The 18,603-nt window shown below is 40.0% G+C and overlaps 1 protein-coding gene and 1 pseudogene across 4 annotated transcripts in view; both read left to right on the top strand.

Moving 5' to 3' along the window:
• Nucleotides 1-18,603, top strand: part of PLD5 (phospholipase D family member 5) — a 497,278-nt gene that overhangs the window by 455,576 nt on the left and 23,099 nt on the right. For all 4 annotated transcript variants that reach the window (XM_067044238.1, XM_067006473.1, XM_067005919.1 and 1 more), the window contains 2 exons: nucleotides 8,049-8,246; nucleotides 15,577-15,713. In XM_067044238.1, the coding sequence (XP_066900339.1) occupies nucleotides 8,049-8,246; nucleotides 15,577-15,713 (335 nt within the window). The remainder of the gene's footprint in view (nucleotides 1-8,048; nucleotides 8,247-15,576; nucleotides 15,714-18,603) is intronic.
• On the top strand, nucleotides 4,559-7,663 carry LOC136793109 (centrosomal protein of 78 kDa pseudogene; annotated as a pseudogene).

The following is an 18,603-nucleotide window of genomic DNA, read 5'->3' as shown; positions in this document are numbered from 1 at the left end:
ACAGCCTAAGGCAGGTGAAGCAGTGAAAAAAAACAGACTAAGGAGACAAAACAGACAGAGTTCAGAGATAAGCTCTGCTACATATTTGCAGTTACATTGGGCAAGATTAGTGACCATGGCCTCAGTGCTGTTAACTCTAAAATGGGAATTAGAACATCTACCTTAAAAAGTGTACTGTTAACATAACAAACCTTAACATGTAACTTTATGGTTTCTGTCTCTATCCCCTGCTATGCTCCATGCTCTAAGCCCCCAAGGGCAGGAACCAGGTCTGACTTCTTCCCTGATGCAGCCTCAGAACCCGGCATGTGACCATTCTGGCACCAACTCAACCTAGCCACAAACAGTCTCTGAGGAATGAATGTTATGCCCTCACATTTGACTGAGTGTGTGGAATCTGTTGGTGTTAAAGTAAAACTGTTCATGGATAAAGAATTCTGCCATATCTATTCCTGATTCAAACAAAGGATGTAGTAGAAGCATCCTCAGCAGGCAGAGAAGAAAGGTGGACCTTGCTATAGCTGAAGCTAACACTGTTTGAGCCAGGCACTGAGCTAAATGTTTTACATACATGTTTTCATCTATTCTTTGTAGCAATTCTATGATGTATACCCATTTACAGATAAAGGAAGTGAAGAGGTTAAGTACTTTGCCCTTGGTGGAGTTAGTCTGTCTTCAGAACCTGTTCTGGGAGATGACTTCCTGCATCTTGTTAGGTCATATGGAGAGGCCTCTCTGTGTCTCCCCTGTTCCTCTGCGGGGAAAAGCTGTCAGAGCTGCTACCCTGGCACCCTTCTAGATTTCAAATTTCACATTATCACTTACCCAGATGTTTCACGCCGTACCATATTGCAGAGTGGTTGCTTTCTTCCTAGGTATGGGGAGCTTGCACTAGTGTAGTGAGTACTTCACTTAATATTATTCTGTGTATTAGGAAAGAGTCAGTAGACAATGACAGGGAGCAGTGGCTTTGTTCCCCAATGACAGCAGAGATGATGTAACCCCCATGTGGAGACTAGGGGACAGCTGTTTCCAAGGAAGGAGGTACACAGGAGAGCACCGTATTCTTGTCCAGCCTTTGAACAGAAGACTCCAAACATACTTGTATGCCATGTGTTGCAAGTAACCTGAAATCTCTAAAGGTCTAATGTGGAAAAACAAAGGATACCAAAGAGATCCAAACATACTAAAAGCCAATCATGGCCACCGAGTTCAACTTTTGGTCACAAAAATCAAATGATTCCCTGGATTTGTACTTTCATGGCATTCTGCCTCTGGCTCTACTGGACTTGGATAGAGCTGTGGATAAGGCAGTTTCCACTCAAAAGACTGTGTCAGGTTCTGTACCCCATTGCTGGTAGGTGCAGGAAACATGGTTAGAGGACAGTTGGCTCATTGACCAATATAAGAACTGTCATTGATGCCATCTTTGAGCACCGTGCTTGTGAAAGTATTCCAGGTGGATCTCTGGGGCCAGCACAGCCACAGGTTTTATGTGTCCATGTCCAGGTTTGCTGCTCCAGGGCCCTTGGCACCAGAAGAGAGGTTCTTGTTAGATTCAGATGCTCAGGATCACAGGCCCTCAGGCTGACCTAGAACTGGGGCTTCTGTGTTGAGAAGAAAGCTTGTTTTCATCTCTGACCACCATAAATTCATCTTGAAGGCCAGGTATTCATTTGGTAAACATTTTCCAAGCGAGCACTATAGCTCAGCACTGGAAATAAATATATGAACTTGATGCCTTCAGAGACTGTAGAGTCACTTATGGGAAACAGACACATAAATTTTTTAAAACTATAATACTGTGTAAAAATGTGCCACATCAGAAATATGTGCAAGTACGGTACTAGACAAAGCAGGAAACATGGCCAGAAAAGGCTTCATAGAATTAACAGCAGTAGACCCATGGGTTGCTTACTAGCCATGTGCTAAGGTCAGTATAGCATAAGGGACCAAGCACACAGGCTTTGAAGTTAGACCAAAGCTCAAATCTTAGCTGTGTCATTTACCATTCAGCAAATAACCATCCAAACCTGGAAGGAATAAATACCATTGTATCTACTATCAAGATGAAAGACGCACTGCAGCAGTTTCCTAGGGCTTCTAAACCACAAACCTGGTAGCTTAAAAGAGCAGGACTTTTTCTCTCACAGCTCTCTGAAGGTGCTAATGGAGACTATTTCCCGTCCCCCTAACCTCTGGTAGTGGCCAGCAATCCTTGGCACATTGGCTTGATGCTGCCTCTTTCCAGTGCCTGTCTTCATATGTTCATCTCCCCTGTGTGCATGTGGCACAGTGTCCAAATTTTCCTTTTCTTATAAGGATGCCAGTCATATTAGATTTAGGGCCTACCATAATTCAGTAAGATTTCATCTTGATTGCATCTGCAAAGATTATTTCCTAATAAGGTCACATTCACAGGTTCTGTATAGAAATGAATGGGACGAGGGGACACTATTCAACACAGTATACACAACAAGTGAGCCCTCAGTCAATAGTAGCTATTAAAATTAGGATTATTATTAAATTCTAACAGCAAAACTTGTAGATAGATATTATCCTCATCGAACAATAAGCTAGAATTTAAGGGTTAAGTAATTTACCCAAGGCTAGTCAACAAGCAAGCTGCAGAACCAAGATGCAAATCTGCCTCATCTGACTTTAAAACCTGGGAGGGTCACCAGCCACATTCAGGCAGGAGCCAGAAGGAGCTGATCTTGACACACAAACAGAAGTCTCTGGTCAGTATTGAGAGGCAGGTTGGGCAGGGAGAAGGGAATGCATGCTGGGCAGGAAATTGATGTCCCAAAGCCATAGATGGCAAGGCTGGAAGACCCCTGTAGACTTTATAAGCCCAACCCCTTCATTGTTCAGAAAAGGAAAAAAAGGACTCAGAATTGGATGACTTGCCCGAGACCCTATAATCTGGTTGGTGAAAGATCCTAGACTTCAATCCACAGCTTTGGCCTCAGGTCATTGTTGCTTGTCCCTTTTTTCCTGAGGATGACCCCAGGCCAGGCCAGCCCCCTGGACATGCACTAACCTTGACTGTGTCTGGCAGGCAAGGAAACATGTCAGGGAGGAGCACCTGCTTACTTATGTGGGAACCTGAGTCTCAGCTATGCTGACCCCACTTCCACCACCAGATAAAGAGCCTATCTATAATGCTAACCTGATACAAAGTTGAAAACCCTGAAATGATCAAGGCTTCCTTGGAAAAGATAATGTGGCAGCATTGACTCAATCTGGGAAAAGCCACAGAAATGTGAAGGTCAAATGCAGACCCTACTATTCCTGAGATTCTATCAGCAGACTGTGCAAACAGCAAGGTGGGCCCCATCTCAACCTGGAATAGGATTAGCAATTATTAGCAGTTATGCTAAACAGTTTTTGAAAATCCCTGAGGTTAGAAAACACCTAAGTATGTGTAAGTCTCTCCCCTTGCCACTTTTAAGGCCTGGGTATTGAAGGCCCTGCCCCCAACTCCTTCAACCTATCTCCACAGCCAGGCAAAGGGACCTTTCCAGTTCATAGCCTGTCCATACCCTCCTGCCTCATTACCTCCCTCCCCATGTCCTTTGACATAAATGCCTAACTGCCTATCCCAGCACAAAGGCCTCTGGGAATCTGACACACCTGTCCCACCAGTTTTACCCCCTGCCATCAAATTAAAGTATTTACCCACTCACACACACATACACATTCTCCCTTATCTCCCTCAGCTTCAGCTGTATAAATCTGATTCTATCCCACGGACCTCAGTGCCTTTGCACATACCTGATACGCCCTCCCCACTCTAGTTCCTCCCACTTTCTTAACCTTTCTTGTTTTTTTTTTTTTTTTTTTTTTTTGCATTACTTGGGCCTCTCACTGTTGTGGCCTCTCCTGTTGTGGAGTATAGGCTCAGGACGCGCAGGCTCAGCGGCCATGGCTTACGGGCCCAGCCGCTCCGCGGCATGTGGGATCATCCCGGACCGGGGCACGAACTCGCGTCCCCTGCATCGGCAGGCGGACTCTCAACCACTGCGCCACCAGGGAAGCCCCTTAACCTTTCTTAATTGTCCTTAATGTTTGTGTCCATTCAATTCTAGAAATCTGTACTAAAGCAATCCTTGTACAAGCGCACAGAGATGTATGTACAAGGGTGCTCGTTGCTTTATATTTTGTATTAGAGGAAAAATAAGGACAAGCCCATCAGCAGGTTAAATAACTTGTGTCCATCTATTCTGTGGTTACTGTGGAGCTGCTAAAATGATGCCAGCCGGGTATAGATGAATGTGGAAAGATCTCTATGATGCACTGTGTTAGGGAGTCCTAATAGGAAAGGAGAGATGGGCCCCTACACAGTTGGTGACCTCTCCTATAATCCTGAGAAGAGTATTGAGTAGGGGGGTGGAGGAAAGGAATGAAGTTAAACACCTTTCAAGGTGTCCCTGACAAACCCCTCACCGGGTGTTCAGATCATGAGGCATGTGTATTTATGCTGTTAAGACCAAAATTTCACTTTTTCACTTTCATTGACTAAGTCAGAAATCATCTATAATTTGTCAACGTGGTAATGGACTTGAAGCCAGTGCTGCTACGTTCCTGTGTGTATTTGATCAAGGGTGAGAAAACCTGCATCAAATTCTGAATCTACCCCTGACTAGATCTCTCACTCGGGGAGATATATTTTTGCTTACCTGTGTAAGATTTACTTTCCTCATCTGTGCATCGAGGGAGGTGGACAAAATAATCTGTATGATATCTTTGTGGCAAGATTTTATTGGTCTCTTACTCTTGAGGCTTGTGCACTGTTAATAAGAATAATAATTGCTAATATATTTTAGGTGGTTACCATGTGATAGGCACTATTCTAAGCCCATAAAGTATATTAACCATGTTATGCAACATAGCAATTGTATGAAATAAATACTATTGTCTCCTTTTAATGGAAGAAGAAAATGATGCCCAGAGATTAACTATCTTTTTTTTTTTTTTTTTTTTGTGGTACGTGGGCCTCTCACCGCTGTGGCCTCCCCCGCCGCGGAGCACAGGCTCCGGACGCGCAGGCTCAGCAGCCACGGCTCACGGGCCCAGCCGCTCCGCGGCATGTGGGATCTTCCCGGACCGGAGCACGAACCCGCGTCCTCTGCATCGGCAGGCGGACTCTCAACCGCTGCGCCACCAGGGAAGCCCCAAGATTAACTATCTTAAAAGACACACAGGGCTTCCCTGGTGGCACAGTGGTTAAGAATCCACCTGCTGATGCAGGGGACACGGGTTCAAGCCCTGGTCCAGGAAGATCCCACGTGCTGCAGAGCAACTAAGTCCGTGCGCCACAATTACTGAGCCTGTGCTCTAGAGCCCATGCTCCATAACAAGAGAAGCCACCACAATGAGAAGCCTGCACACCACAACGAAGAGTAGCCCCCGCTCACCACAACTAGAGAAAGCCTGCACGCAGCAATAAAGACCCAATGCAGCCAAAAAATAAATTTATTTTTTTAAAAAGTCACACAGCTAGAAATTTGTAGACTTGGAACCTAATTCCAGGCAATCCGATTCCAGAATCCATGATTTAAACCATTCTGTTATGCTGCAACTAAAAGTCAATCATTACCTTGCTGCATGATTTAAGGATTCATACCAAAAAATTTAATGTTGGAGAAAACAGTCTTGATGAGCTGATATAAAAAGTGTAGGTGAGGAGTCCGGCACCAATAGCCAGCGTTGCGGGGGCGCAGGAGCGCGGCATGGAGGGGCTGGCGTAGCTGCGGCCCGTGGCCCTGCATCGTCTGGCTGCGACACGGGTCCTGCGCACGCTGTGGGGCCGCAGCCGCCGGCAGCCGCCGGGCTGTGGGCGCCCGAGGGGCCGGGAGACGAGCTGGAGCCCCCAGGCGGGTGTGGGCATCGTGTCCGCAGCCAGCGTCCCCGAGGCCGCGCTCGGGCCATGATCACTCGGTGAAGCTGCACCAGGACAGCGCGGCCGACCTCTTCTAGCGCTGTGAGGACCTGTGTGCGCTGCAGGACTCGGTGCCTCTGCCTGCCGTGCGCGCTTCCCTGCGGGAGGGCCTGCTGGAGTTAACGCCGACCGCCTCCGCGGGGTGGGCTGGGAGCCGCTCCTGAGCACCCTCTGCCCCTGATCTGTATCCAGAGCTTCTTCCAGCCACAGCTGGACAAGACAGGTTCTGACAGAAATAAAGTTTACAGGAGTCATGTTCCTGCGATAAGAAATAAAGATGTGACCTTCCAGTTGTGTAAAGCTCTTAAACGCTGTGTGAGTGCATCGGGTGCGCTAAGGAACCTGGAGCTAAGTGGGCTAGTTGTGTGAGAGAGAGACTTAACTATGTTAACAAAGGGATTGAATAAATTGACCACTTTGGTGCACCTGTGTCCTGCGAATTGTCCAATTGGAGATGGAGGTTTAAAAATATCAGACTACCAGAAGGCATGAAGACACCAGGGCTGAGAGACTTCTTTCCAGGAGACCTGATCTTGACTGTATGGCTGGTTTGAGGCACATCACTCTGAACTACAACACGCTCATTGGTGACCTGGGTGCAAGTGCTTTGGCAGAATCTCTTAGTGAGGATTTATGGCTTAGAGCACTTGACCTGCAGCAGTGTGGCCTCACCAATGAAGGAGCAAAGGCTTTACTAAAGGCCCATGAAACCAACAGAACTCTGCTCGTTCTGGATATAAGAAAAAATCCACTTGTTGATCATTCTGTGATGAAAGCAGTTATCAAGAAAGGTCTCCAGAATGGAAGGAGTGCCAAGTCAGAGTACCAGTGGATAACTTCTCCATTGGTGAAGGAACCATCCAAAGCTGCTAGACAGAGAAAGAGAACTATAATTTTGAGAAGTGGTCGAAAAGGAAAAGCCACTATTAGAATTGGCTTGGGCAGCTGGCCACAATGGCTGGTATAGATCAGTCAGATTTTCATTTACTAGGTCGTCCCCAGATGAATTCTACTGTTAGTAGTCCACCTAAAGAAGAAAAGCAGGCACTTGAAGAAGAAAAATCAGAATCAAAGCAGAGTACCCCAGGACAAACGCAAAATCTCCAAGTTTCTATTTGTATGCAGTCAGCTTACAATGAAGGAACACTAATAAAGTTTCAGAAAATTACAGGTGATGCTGGGATTCCTTTGCCTCTCAACTCCTTCCATGTCCCAGTCTCTAGTCAGGAGGCCTTAGAAACTTCCAAAAACAACCCGGGGGTCCCAGTGACAGAGCAGCGTCAGGAGTCTTTGAAAGATTTCACTGCTAGAACATGTTCTCCTTCAGCGAGCGTCAGTTCTGGAACTGGAAGTCAAAGAAAAGAAGAGGAATTATCTAGAAATAGCAGGTCTTCTTCAGAGAAAATGAGCAAAGCAGGTGAATATACCAAAAAGTACTCTGCTAAGAAACAAACTGGGAAGGACCTGCATTCCTGCTCTGACTCACCTGTAAAGCAGAAAAGCAAAGGAATTCGGCAAAATAATTCTTTGCTTAATGAACTAATTAGAAGTGAGTCTTCGAAAAAACACATTTCTGTTAAGAAAGAGAGTAGCATAGTGACTGTTTCATCAAAGACAACTAAAAGTAAACTTAGTCTACTAGAACATTCTGAAAGTGCTACTCTTGGATCTGATTGTGAATTTCCAGAAAGCATCCATAGTCCATCACGTCCAACATAGGTCTAAATCGTTTAAATTCTTTTAAAATTATGTTTTTGCCTTCAAATTTTAATAAATTACTTATGTTTTTGTTATAGAAAAAAAAAGTATAGGTGAATATGGAAAAATTATCTATAAGAGCTCAAATGCAAAACTCCAGCAAAAGTATTCCTTAAATATTTAAGCATTTTAATGACACATCATTTCTATATACCATAATGTGACTGTATCTACATACTAACAGATACAGTGTATACATATAGTTGTTACAGTATAATAATTGCAAGAAAAAAATATTGCTATTACTATTATTGCAGTCTTTTCTCTGAGAATTCTACATTTTTTTCTCTAAGAGTAACACCATCACATGTACACAGCATTGATGCTTTCGATTTTAATTTCACAGATGAAAGAACTTGGTGTCATCTTCTACAACTGCAGCTGCCTGGTCCTAGATTTACAAAGGATATTCGCTTTGTATAGTTCATTAAAATTCAAGAGCAGAGTACCCCAGACCTGGTCCAAGAGGCTCTATGGGGTCTATGACAATGAAAAGAAATTGCAGCTTCAGTTGAATGAAACCAAATCTCAAGCATTTGTGTCGGTGAGTTTTGCCCTCTTCTCCTCCTCCTCCTCCCCTTCTCCCTCCTTCCTCCAAACACCCTTTATTAAGTTGGAATGTTCAAGTGTGATCTTGTGTTGGGCAAAAATGAATTTGACAGATCAGTTCTGACACATCCCTTAAAGAGTTAAAATATATCCATTCTTATACTCAATCATATTCTGTCCCTAGCTATAATAACAATACATGTGAATAATCATTCCTAGTTTCAGATACTTTGCATTATCTGATTTGATCCCCCCAGTCACCCCTTAAGGTAGACCCAGGATTATGTTACAAATGAAGATATTGAAGTTTATCTACTAGCACAAAGACCGTCAGATGGCAGGTGCCAAGAGAAACACAAGCGCCCAGGTCTTCTGATACCAGATGCTATTTTTGATGCCTTTCATCAGTGATTTTCAGACTTGATCTTAGCAGTAGAACCCTCTGATGAAACAAATCTTAGGGAACCCCAGTGTGTAAAACAGACAAAAGCAGAATTATTGTATTTGATTGGGGCTGGTGGGCAAGAGGCCCATCCAAAACGGCAGGGCACCCTTTCCAGGACTCTGATTACACTTGAAAACCACCATCCCCTGCCCACACACCACAGCTATTCCCACAGTGTAGCTGAGAGTGGGCAATGTAAATATCTGGACCTACAGTCCTGGTCCTCAAACTTTAAAGTATCTAAGAACCAGATGGGAACCTGTTTAAAATGCAAACTTACAGTCCCCCCATCCTCACCAGGATCTGATCCACTGGACCTGTGTGAGACCTTAGAATTTTGATTTGAATCAGGCTTCTGAATTGATCCTAATGCTCTGGTAAACTTCTCTAAACCATGCTCCCAATTTAATATGGCTATTTCTCCACTGTCAAGCAGCACTTCTATGCCAACAACTTTTATGTCACTGAAGAGCTTTTCATGGAAGAGTGAATAGTAGCCTTTTTGCCTATTAAAATGAAACCACATTTTGAAAATATAGAAATCTAGCAGTAGAGAGAAAATTGAAGTTGCTTGTCTTAAACAAATTCACATAAGTGTGAATAATATAAAATAGACTATGAAAGATTTTCGTCAAGTAGAACAAAAAAAAAACCCTTTTTTTGGTATGTGTGGAGGTCAATAATGCAGTAGCATGTAGCATATCATATAGGGCATTTTACTAATAAAATGCATATATTCAATTTTATTTCCTCTCAAGACAATCCTATAAGACAAGAAAACCAGATATTATTCTCAATTTGTAGATTAGTTGCAATAAGAAATTTGCCAAGGAACCACTAATCCAGATGGTAACATGACACCCTAGGAGTCCAGTAGAACATATTGAAGCAGCAAGAAATAGATGAATTATAAGAAAATTTCAGATAGTTGCTGGATTTTGAATTTACAGTTTGAATTTTAGAGATGAGTGAATGTCATTGTTGCATAAATTTAAATTCTGACCCTTAAAAAAGTGGGGGAGTCCTCCTTTGTTGATCCCAAAGTTAACATCTCTACTTCAGAGAGAGGGCCCAAGCCTTTAATAAAATCTATGAAAATGCAAGGGCTTTGCTGTATTCCAGGGCAAATTTATAAACTGATTTTTGTTAAACGGTTTGCCACAAAATAAGTTGAGCTTTTTCAACAGTCCTTCAGGTATAGTCTTTTAAACCATGCAGCACCTTTGTTTTCTATTTTTATTTATTTTATTATTTTAAATTATTTTATTTTCCATTTCTTATTAATATCTCAAGCCTACCTTTGAATTTCAGTTCAACAGATATTAATTGAACACCATTTTTACAGAGGTATAAAATCTTACAGGTATTAGATAAATAAAAGTCAATACTCCCAATATTGGAATTAGTATCATTTACTTAGAGCTCCTTGATCTCACCTCTTTTATAGCATTTATCACATTTTTGTAACTACTTATTTATTATCTCTCCCACTATTTTATCAGGCTCTGAAGGTTATATACTGTACTCTCTTCACTATTGTTATTCCCAGTACCTCCCTCAGGCCTCCCTAAAGCAGCAGTAAATGTTGGATTGGTTCTACTAGTAGTAATATCAATAAGAAGTTCCAGGATACATATAGTTTTCTGAGTATATGTGCCAAACAAATGCCAAGACAAATTTATTTAAGTTCAAAATATTTGTTGTAAAAGATCTTAAAATAGTATATTATATTTTTATAAGCTGACAGTCCCAAGACTAAATTAACACACAAAATATATATATATTTGAAGGCCTTAGAATTATCATTACCAAAATTAGATTTTAGGTGATAATAACTTAGCATGGTTAAATATAAATTTTAAGTTATGGTATAGATATGAATTATTTCTAATTTTCTCATGGAACACAAAGAGGCACTTGGTTAGATTTAAGTATGTGATCTCTAATAACTTGGGGCCAGATCATTCTAATTTTCTTACATTCCCCATGGAAATCAGAAGATAGGAACAATAGGCTGAGTTTTTGTCCTATATTGTGGAGTTCTTTTTAGAGCTCTTGAGATTATGCATTTGCTTTCCAAGATAAAGACTAGTTAGTTCAAGGTCTGTTTTTATTGATCTGGGTGCTAGACAGATTTCATTTCTTGTTGTTTATTGTTTAGCTCATTCATCCATCAATCATGTAAACTGAGATTTATTTAGTGATTGAGGGCAGACGTTGAATAGAACTTGGTGCTACTCTGAAAAATATAATTAAATACCCCTTTATAATCTCTGCTATATATTTTAATTACATTTTAATAGATTTATTGATATATAAGTTACTACCATAAAATTCATCCTTTTAAAGTTTAAAACTCAATGGGTTTTAGTATAGTCATAGAGTTTTACAATCATCTCCACCTTCTAATTTTAGAATATTTTCATCACCACAAAGGAAAAAATCATACCCATTAGTAGTTACTCTCCATTTTCCCCTTCTCTCAGCCCTTAGAAACCACAAATTTACTTTCTGTCTCTAAGGATTTGCCTTTTTCTAGACACTTCATATACATGAAGTAATACAATATTCAGTCTTTTGTAACTGACTTCTTTCACTTAGTATAATGTTTTTGAAGTGCATGACTCAGTACTTTTCCATTTTTATGGCCAAATAATATTCCACTGTATGGATATATCACATTTTGTTTATCTGTCCATCAGTTGATGGACATTTGAGTGTTTTTACCTTTTGGCTATTGTGAATAGTGCTCCTATGAACCTTCATGTACAAATTTTTATTTGAATACCCATTTTCAGTTATTTTGGGTTTATGCTTAGGAGTGAAATTGCTGGGTACTGTGGTAACTCTATGTTAAACATTCTGAGGCATTGACAAACTTTTCCAAATTGGCTGCACCATTTTACAATTCTACTAGCAATAAATGAGGGTTTCAGTTTCTCCACATCTTTGCCAACACCTGCTATTTTCTGTTTTATTTTAGCCTTCCTGGTGGGTGTGAAATTTGTCTTATGATTTTGATTTGCATATTTTAATGCACTTACTGGCCACTTGTATATCTTAATACACTTACTATCCATTTGTATATCTTTTTAGAGAACTGTCTATCAAATCCTCTGCCCATTTTTCAATTAGATTACTTGGTTTTTTTGTTATTGAGTTGTAAGAGTTCTTTATACATTCTAGAAACAAGAATGTACTTGATTTGCAAATATTTTCTCCCATTCTGTGGGTTGTCTTTTCATGTTTAATTACATTTTAACATATATATTCTGGGAATGGAGTATGGATTTTTTAAAAAAAACAGGAAACTGTTATGAAATAAATCAAAACCCTACTAAAGAAAGTATTTAATAAATATGCAAAACAAGGTACATGCAAATATAAGGCATTTATAGATATAAGAAAGAAACATAGATTACTTATTATCAAGATGCCTCAAGAGCACTTGATTGGTAAAAGATCATCACAGAGCTGAAATAAAGAAAAGGATCTGTATTTTCTTTCTCCTTATATTTTGCTATGGAATAAAGGAGTACACAGTGCAAGGCTCAGTAAATTCAGGAATGATAAAAAGGGAACTTAACATCCTTTTCTGTAATTAAACAATCAGAACTAGTTAATTTCCTCTGTCAAATCAGAGGACACAGTCAAGTACTACCATGACCCCAGGGGCGGAGGTACCCATACAAATAATCATGCATTTCCTTAATAAACACATGAAGCATCTGCCATGTTCTAGGCATTGAGTTGGCAATGGGAACATAGGAAACAAAAAGGTATTTACAAATAAAGGTCTATTCACATACGGATGGAAATAGCTAGAGTGAAGCAACTCCACCTAGGAGTAGAGCTTGGGGGTCATACAAGCCTCCAACACTTACTAATTTAAGAAGCACTTTCACATTCATTCCACAAATATTTATTAAGCATATAATACGTGCTAAGTATGGCATGGCACAAGGTGCCAGAGACATACAACCAAGCAGTTCACAAGCTGGTGGAGAATCACACAGACAAATGAATGCAGTACAATGTAGCATGTGCTGGAATGATGCTGCACAAAGCAGGAATCTTATGTTGATCACTGATGTATGCCAAGTGCCTAGACTAGAGCTAGGTGCATGGCAGGTACTTAGTAATATTTGATGAATGAATGAAAGCGAGTGCAGAAGAGGAGCAGACCTAGCCAGGAGTAGGCCATTCTCTTATTTAAGCCACAAGGCAAACCAGTGTGAAAGATTTGTTACTGTTCTTATCTCATTGGAAACAGAGGCTCAGGAAGTATAAGGGACATGCCCAGCATGCTACAGGTTATAAATGCTGGAACCTGGCACATCACCATCATATAAATGCTCTATCACCAAAGGCACAGTATCCAGACTTATTAGAAAATAGCAAATGTAAAGAGACCAGCAACTCTGTGTCTAAATTTGTTCCTCCCTGAAACCAAAATCCAGTTTTGGGAACATGCAAGGAAGTTCAGGAAATTCCTAACTGAAGCAAAAACATGGGCATTTGGACACATTTCAGAGTTGACCTAGGCTCCTGTCTAGAGCTAAGATCCTTAGCTTTTCCATGTTAAACCTAAAGAATGTTTAAAGCAGACCCAATAGGCTGAGGAAATTAATGAATTTGAATATTTAATTTATTGATGGAGATAGAAAAATGAGTAAAATGCGATTCCTAAAATCAAGGTATATCAGTCCAAGCAAGGACATGAGACAAATGTGAGTAATTATAAGTTTGAACACACTAAACAATATAACATATGAATCATATTATGGGAGGACAGAAAAGGAGAAGTAGCCTCTAGGTGACAATATTAAAAAGTTTCATGAGGAGATAGTATATGAGCTAGAACTTAGAGAATGTATAGGACTCTGATAGGCAAAGATAGGAAAACACATCAGCCGGAGGGGCTGGCAGGAGCAAATACACAGAGGCAAACAAGATGAGAGCATAGCCATGGGCTGATGATTATTTTAATTTGGGGTACAGAAGGCATGGTAGCCAGTAAATGAAGGAAGCAGAGAAATGGGGGGGCCAGGACTCAGAGGATACATGGATCCACCCCTCCCAGTGAGATCAGACTGGATTCCAAGAAACCAGGAGTCCTGAGAGTGACACGTTTGTTTGTTTGTCTTTTAAGCATCAAGGAGACAAGGAAATGAGTTCAGAAGACATATAAAAGCCCCAGCAAACAGCACCAGTGTCTGAAACAGCAATCTGGAGTAAGAGGGAGGGACAACATGAGAGACACTGCAGAAGCCCAAGCCATCTATCTTGGTGACAGATGGGGTATCTGCATATGTGTGTGCTGGGGAAGAAGTGTAGGATGAGCATTGGTTTTTGTTTGTTTATTTATTTTTTATTGTTTTGTTTTGGGCTTTTTTGTTGTGGTTTATTTCTCTCTTTTAGCATTAGTTTTTTTGTTTTTTGTTTTTAATACTTAGAAGCTCATCCTCATTCCAGAAGGAAAGTAATTTAAATCAAAAACTCATTCTGATACTCACCTGCCAAGACAACATTCTGAGTAGGGATGCCTGGTGGATGTGGCCCTTCAACAGGCTCCTTTCTCAGCCCCACACTCCTCCTCAGTTGGGCAACCAGTCCGAGAGCTTCATCTTCCCTCTCTCTAAGTTGGGATAGGGATTCCCACCAGCACTGTGTGGGGAGTTGTTCCCAAACATTTGTCAGGGACCCTGACCACCATTACTAGCAGAACATTTGATGAAGGACCCAGTACTGCCATTCCAGGCAGTTCCAGAAACCGTTTATTTGGGCTTTGGTACTAAGCACCCGTTGCATTTTGTGTGTTCCTTCACTTGGTTTCTTGCTTGTCAGAGTAACGCAGGAACTACGGAAATGCTCCTTTCAGTCTTGTCCAGTGGAAAACCAATGAGAAAACCAAAGTACACCCTTCCCTCTCTATAGCAGCTTTATCTAAAAACATCATACTTGGGCTTCCCTGGTGGCGCAGTGGTTGAGAATCCACCTGCCGATGCAGGGGACACGGGTTCGTGCCCCGGTTGGGGAAGATCCCACATGCTGCGGAGCAGCTGGGCTCATGAGCCATGGCCACAGAGCCTGTGCTCTGCAACGGGAGAGGCCACAACAGTGAGAGGCTCGCTACTGCAAAAATAAACAAATAAATAAATAAATAAAATAAAAATAAATAAAAACATCATACTTCTGTAAGATGGAAACCACTTCAAGCAACATAAGAAGAATACCTCAAGTATAATTTGCCTCTTTTTTCATTTTTCTTAAGTCCCTGTCTCTCCTTATGAGCTTGGCATCTTAATAAGTCACTTGGTTTTTCCTCTAGAATTACTGATGACTCTTTCTCAACAATCAACACTCCTCTTCCTCACTCGATGAAAGATTTGGGGAAAAAGAAACGCAAGATTTTTAGACTATGTGTCTTGAACATCTTCATGGCCACATTACCTTTCAAGTGAAATAACTTCTAGCATAAATGGCTTGCTATATACATATATATACCATATATGATAATGTCTGAGAAAATTAACTATGTATGACAGGGATGTATACCAGAGTCACATTAAGTTTAGAGTTAGAGCACTCTTATCAAAATAAGAGGTGTGTGTATTGAAAACAAGAATTCCCTCCCAAAACTGACTTAAAGGACAGATTTGAGACCCATCCCCCACACACCTTGATTTCTACTTGCCTCAACTTTGATAGAACTGAAAATGTATTTGTCTTAATCTCATAAAGAACTGGAAAGTAGGTTTGCAAAAATTGGTTAAAAGCCAAGATTCATTTTTTTTAATTTTAAAATAACAGCAAAAAAGAGAAATCCCCAGATTGCAAAAATTAATACTCTAAAAGTTTGGTTTTTGTGTCTTCACAGAATTCTCCCAAACTGTTTTGCCCTAAAAACAGAAGCTTTGACATAGACGCCATCTACAGTGTAATAGATGATGCCAAGCAATACGTGTACATCGCAGTCATGGACTACCTGCCTATCTCCAGCACAAGCACCAAAAGGTCAGTGAGTGTGCAATCTCAGCTTAGATCCTGGGCTCCAGGGCCAGACACTAAACTGGAGACCACAGGAGAAAAAACCCTAGACACTGAGATGCTATTAGGTCACATTAGGTTGCACACCATTCACATCTTCTCAGTGTACATTTGCAGCTCACCCATGGTGCATCTCCTCTCTCAGTCCACTTTTAAGGACTCAGGGTCTCATCCCACAGAACCACCTCAGTAGTTTACATTATAAGCATGAGAGAAACTTTAGAATAAAGATTGGGTTGTTTTCAACTTGAAAATTATTTGGAAAAATAAATAAATAAAAAATTTTAAATAATTTGAAAAACAATTTTTTGAAAATTATCAGTTGAGAAGTACCTGAGGACATACAGAAACTGAGTAGGTCTGGCAAGACTTTCCTTAAAGGAGATATCACTTTGTTGTATTCATGTAGGTCTTCATTAAATGCTAAATTTTCATACTATCTTTTCCACTTAAGGAGAAAGAAACTTAAAATATGTATATTCTCAGTCCATCCACCTGTAAGAGGAAGAGAGCATCTTAAAATGGAGATTTATTTTTTAATATTCATCACTGTTTAAGTGTGGAAATACTTGGAATCAACTTAGGAGCAGAATTTATGTCTCTAAGTCATAAATGCTAGGCCCCAAGTATTTCCCACTGTTGCTTTCTTGCAGGGAATGAAGAGATTTGGGTGCTTGTAAATGTTTTGAATAATCCATTTAATCCAGGAAAAGTTTCCAAAGTGCAAATTTCTAGGGGTAAAACCTGAGACCTTTTTAATTTGGAAAATTACAGTTTCAAAATAACCATTTACTGAGGTTAAATAATGTGATGTGCCCTATATTGCTTGAATATTTTTCATATTGCCAACCTCACATATGCGTAATATACAACTTCTCTATGCAAATGACTTTAAGATTGCAAAAGATGTGTTTCTCCCAGAAAGTGATGACTCCTAATGATTGTCAAAAACAATTTTAGGCTGCAAGATGCACATTATTAGGACACCTTTACTTTAAAATATTGTGCGCCCTTTGAACATTCATGGATTTTTTCCACATGCTTTCATTTTTTCAATCCCTCTTTTTTATGTTTTTACATTTATTGTTTATTTGGTTTTAGATTTTGTCTTAGACTTCAACTTCACTTTGGGAAGAGTTTGAAACATAATAGATAGGTTTTACCTGATTTTCCTGTTATTCAGGAGAATAAGTTCAAGTTTATGGACTTATTAGGATAGGATGATAATTTAAGAGGATTGGCAAAACCTTCATTCCATGAAGTCCCTTCAAACAAACAAAATCAGGATCCTTCATAGCCAAGGGGGAAGGAATTAGTATGGATAATCTAAAATATCTTGGAAATACAAAAATTAGAGAAAACTAAAAGAACTAGAAACTGACCTGAAATCTTGGATTTTGATTATTAAAATACCATTATTGTTATTATTCAAAGAGCAGTTCTTTTATTATACTGATGATATTTCAAACCTGTTAATATCTCTAGCATTTTAAATGAAAAGCCATCAGAGACATAAGAAGTAGTTCAAACATCAAGGTTAAAATTAAATTCTTCTCAATCATATGAATGAAAAAATTTTTTAAAGAGTGGACTTGTTTTTACGTCATCCTGGAGAAATTTTTCAGGCATGAATTCAACTTGAATAAACAATTAGATATTTTCAAATATCAGTGTGTTAATAACCTACAAACTTAAGTTTTAGTCTGCACAGTAAACATAAAATGAAAGAGAAAAAAGCCACATGCTTCCAAATTAGAAATGGTTGATACTGGTAGGCAGAGATATTGAATATATTCTCCAAACTGGAAAGGAACTTTGACACCAAAAAACAGGCAATTATGAAGTTTATTGTGGGTAAATTACATATAGGAAGGATTGGGCAGATGGAGATCCAGAGGCATTCTCAGCTACACTCCATACTGCCAAAAGGGGCACAGGACAACTTAAAGGGGCCAAAGGTAAAAATAGAACTGACTACTAAGGGAGAATAAGTCTGCACTGACAGGAACCAGAGATTATTCCTACCCTGAGGGGGTCTCATGACCATTAAACATCTGCATCAGCAAAAATCATTCAGTTCACATCAGATGAAGGCAAAGATAAAAGATGAACATGTTCCAATTTAAGGAACAAGATTAAAAACCAGAAGAAGAACTAAGTGAAGTGGAGATAGGCAGTCTTATCTGAGAAAGAGTTCAAGGTAATGATCATAAAGATGATCAAAGGACTCAGGAGAAAAGTGGATGAAAAGAGTGAGAATTTAGAAGTTTTTAACAAAGAGAAAAGATAAAGAACAACCAAGCAGAGATGAAGACTACAATAACCAAAATGAAAGAAACACTAGAAGGAATCAACGGTAAACTAAATGATACAGAGGAAAATGGATCAGCGAGCTGGAAGACGGAGTAGTAGTAATCACTGACATTGAACAGAAAGAAGAAAAAAAAAATGAGGACAGTTTAAGAGACCTCTGGGACAACATCAAGAACACTAACATTTTCATTATAGGGGTCCCAGAATGAGAAGAGAGAGAAAGGTACAGAGAACATAGTTGAAGACATAATAGCTGAAAACTTCCCTAACCTGGGAAAGGAAACAGACATAGAAGTCCAGGAATCACAGAGAGTCCCAAACAGGATCAACTCAAAGAGGAACACAACAAGACACATGGTTATTAAAATGGCAAAAATTAAAGATAAGAGAGAATATTAAAAGCAACAAGGGAAAAGCAGCACATTACATACAAAGGAACTCCAATAAAGCTAACAGCTGACTTCTCAGCAAAAACTCAGCAGGTCAGAAAGGAATGATATGATATAAAATGATGAAAGGGGAAAATCTACAACCAAGAATACTC

This window comes from Kogia breviceps, chromosome 1 (genome assembly GCF_026419965.1).
Source record: "Kogia breviceps isolate mKogBre1 chromosome 1, mKogBre1 haplotype 1, whole genome shotgun sequence".
NCBI lineage: Eukaryota > Metazoa > Chordata > Mammalia > Artiodactyla > Physeteridae > Kogia > Kogia breviceps.
The sequence above is the reverse complement of the archived record's forward strand: the minus strand, read 5'-3'. Positions and strand labels throughout refer to the sequence as shown.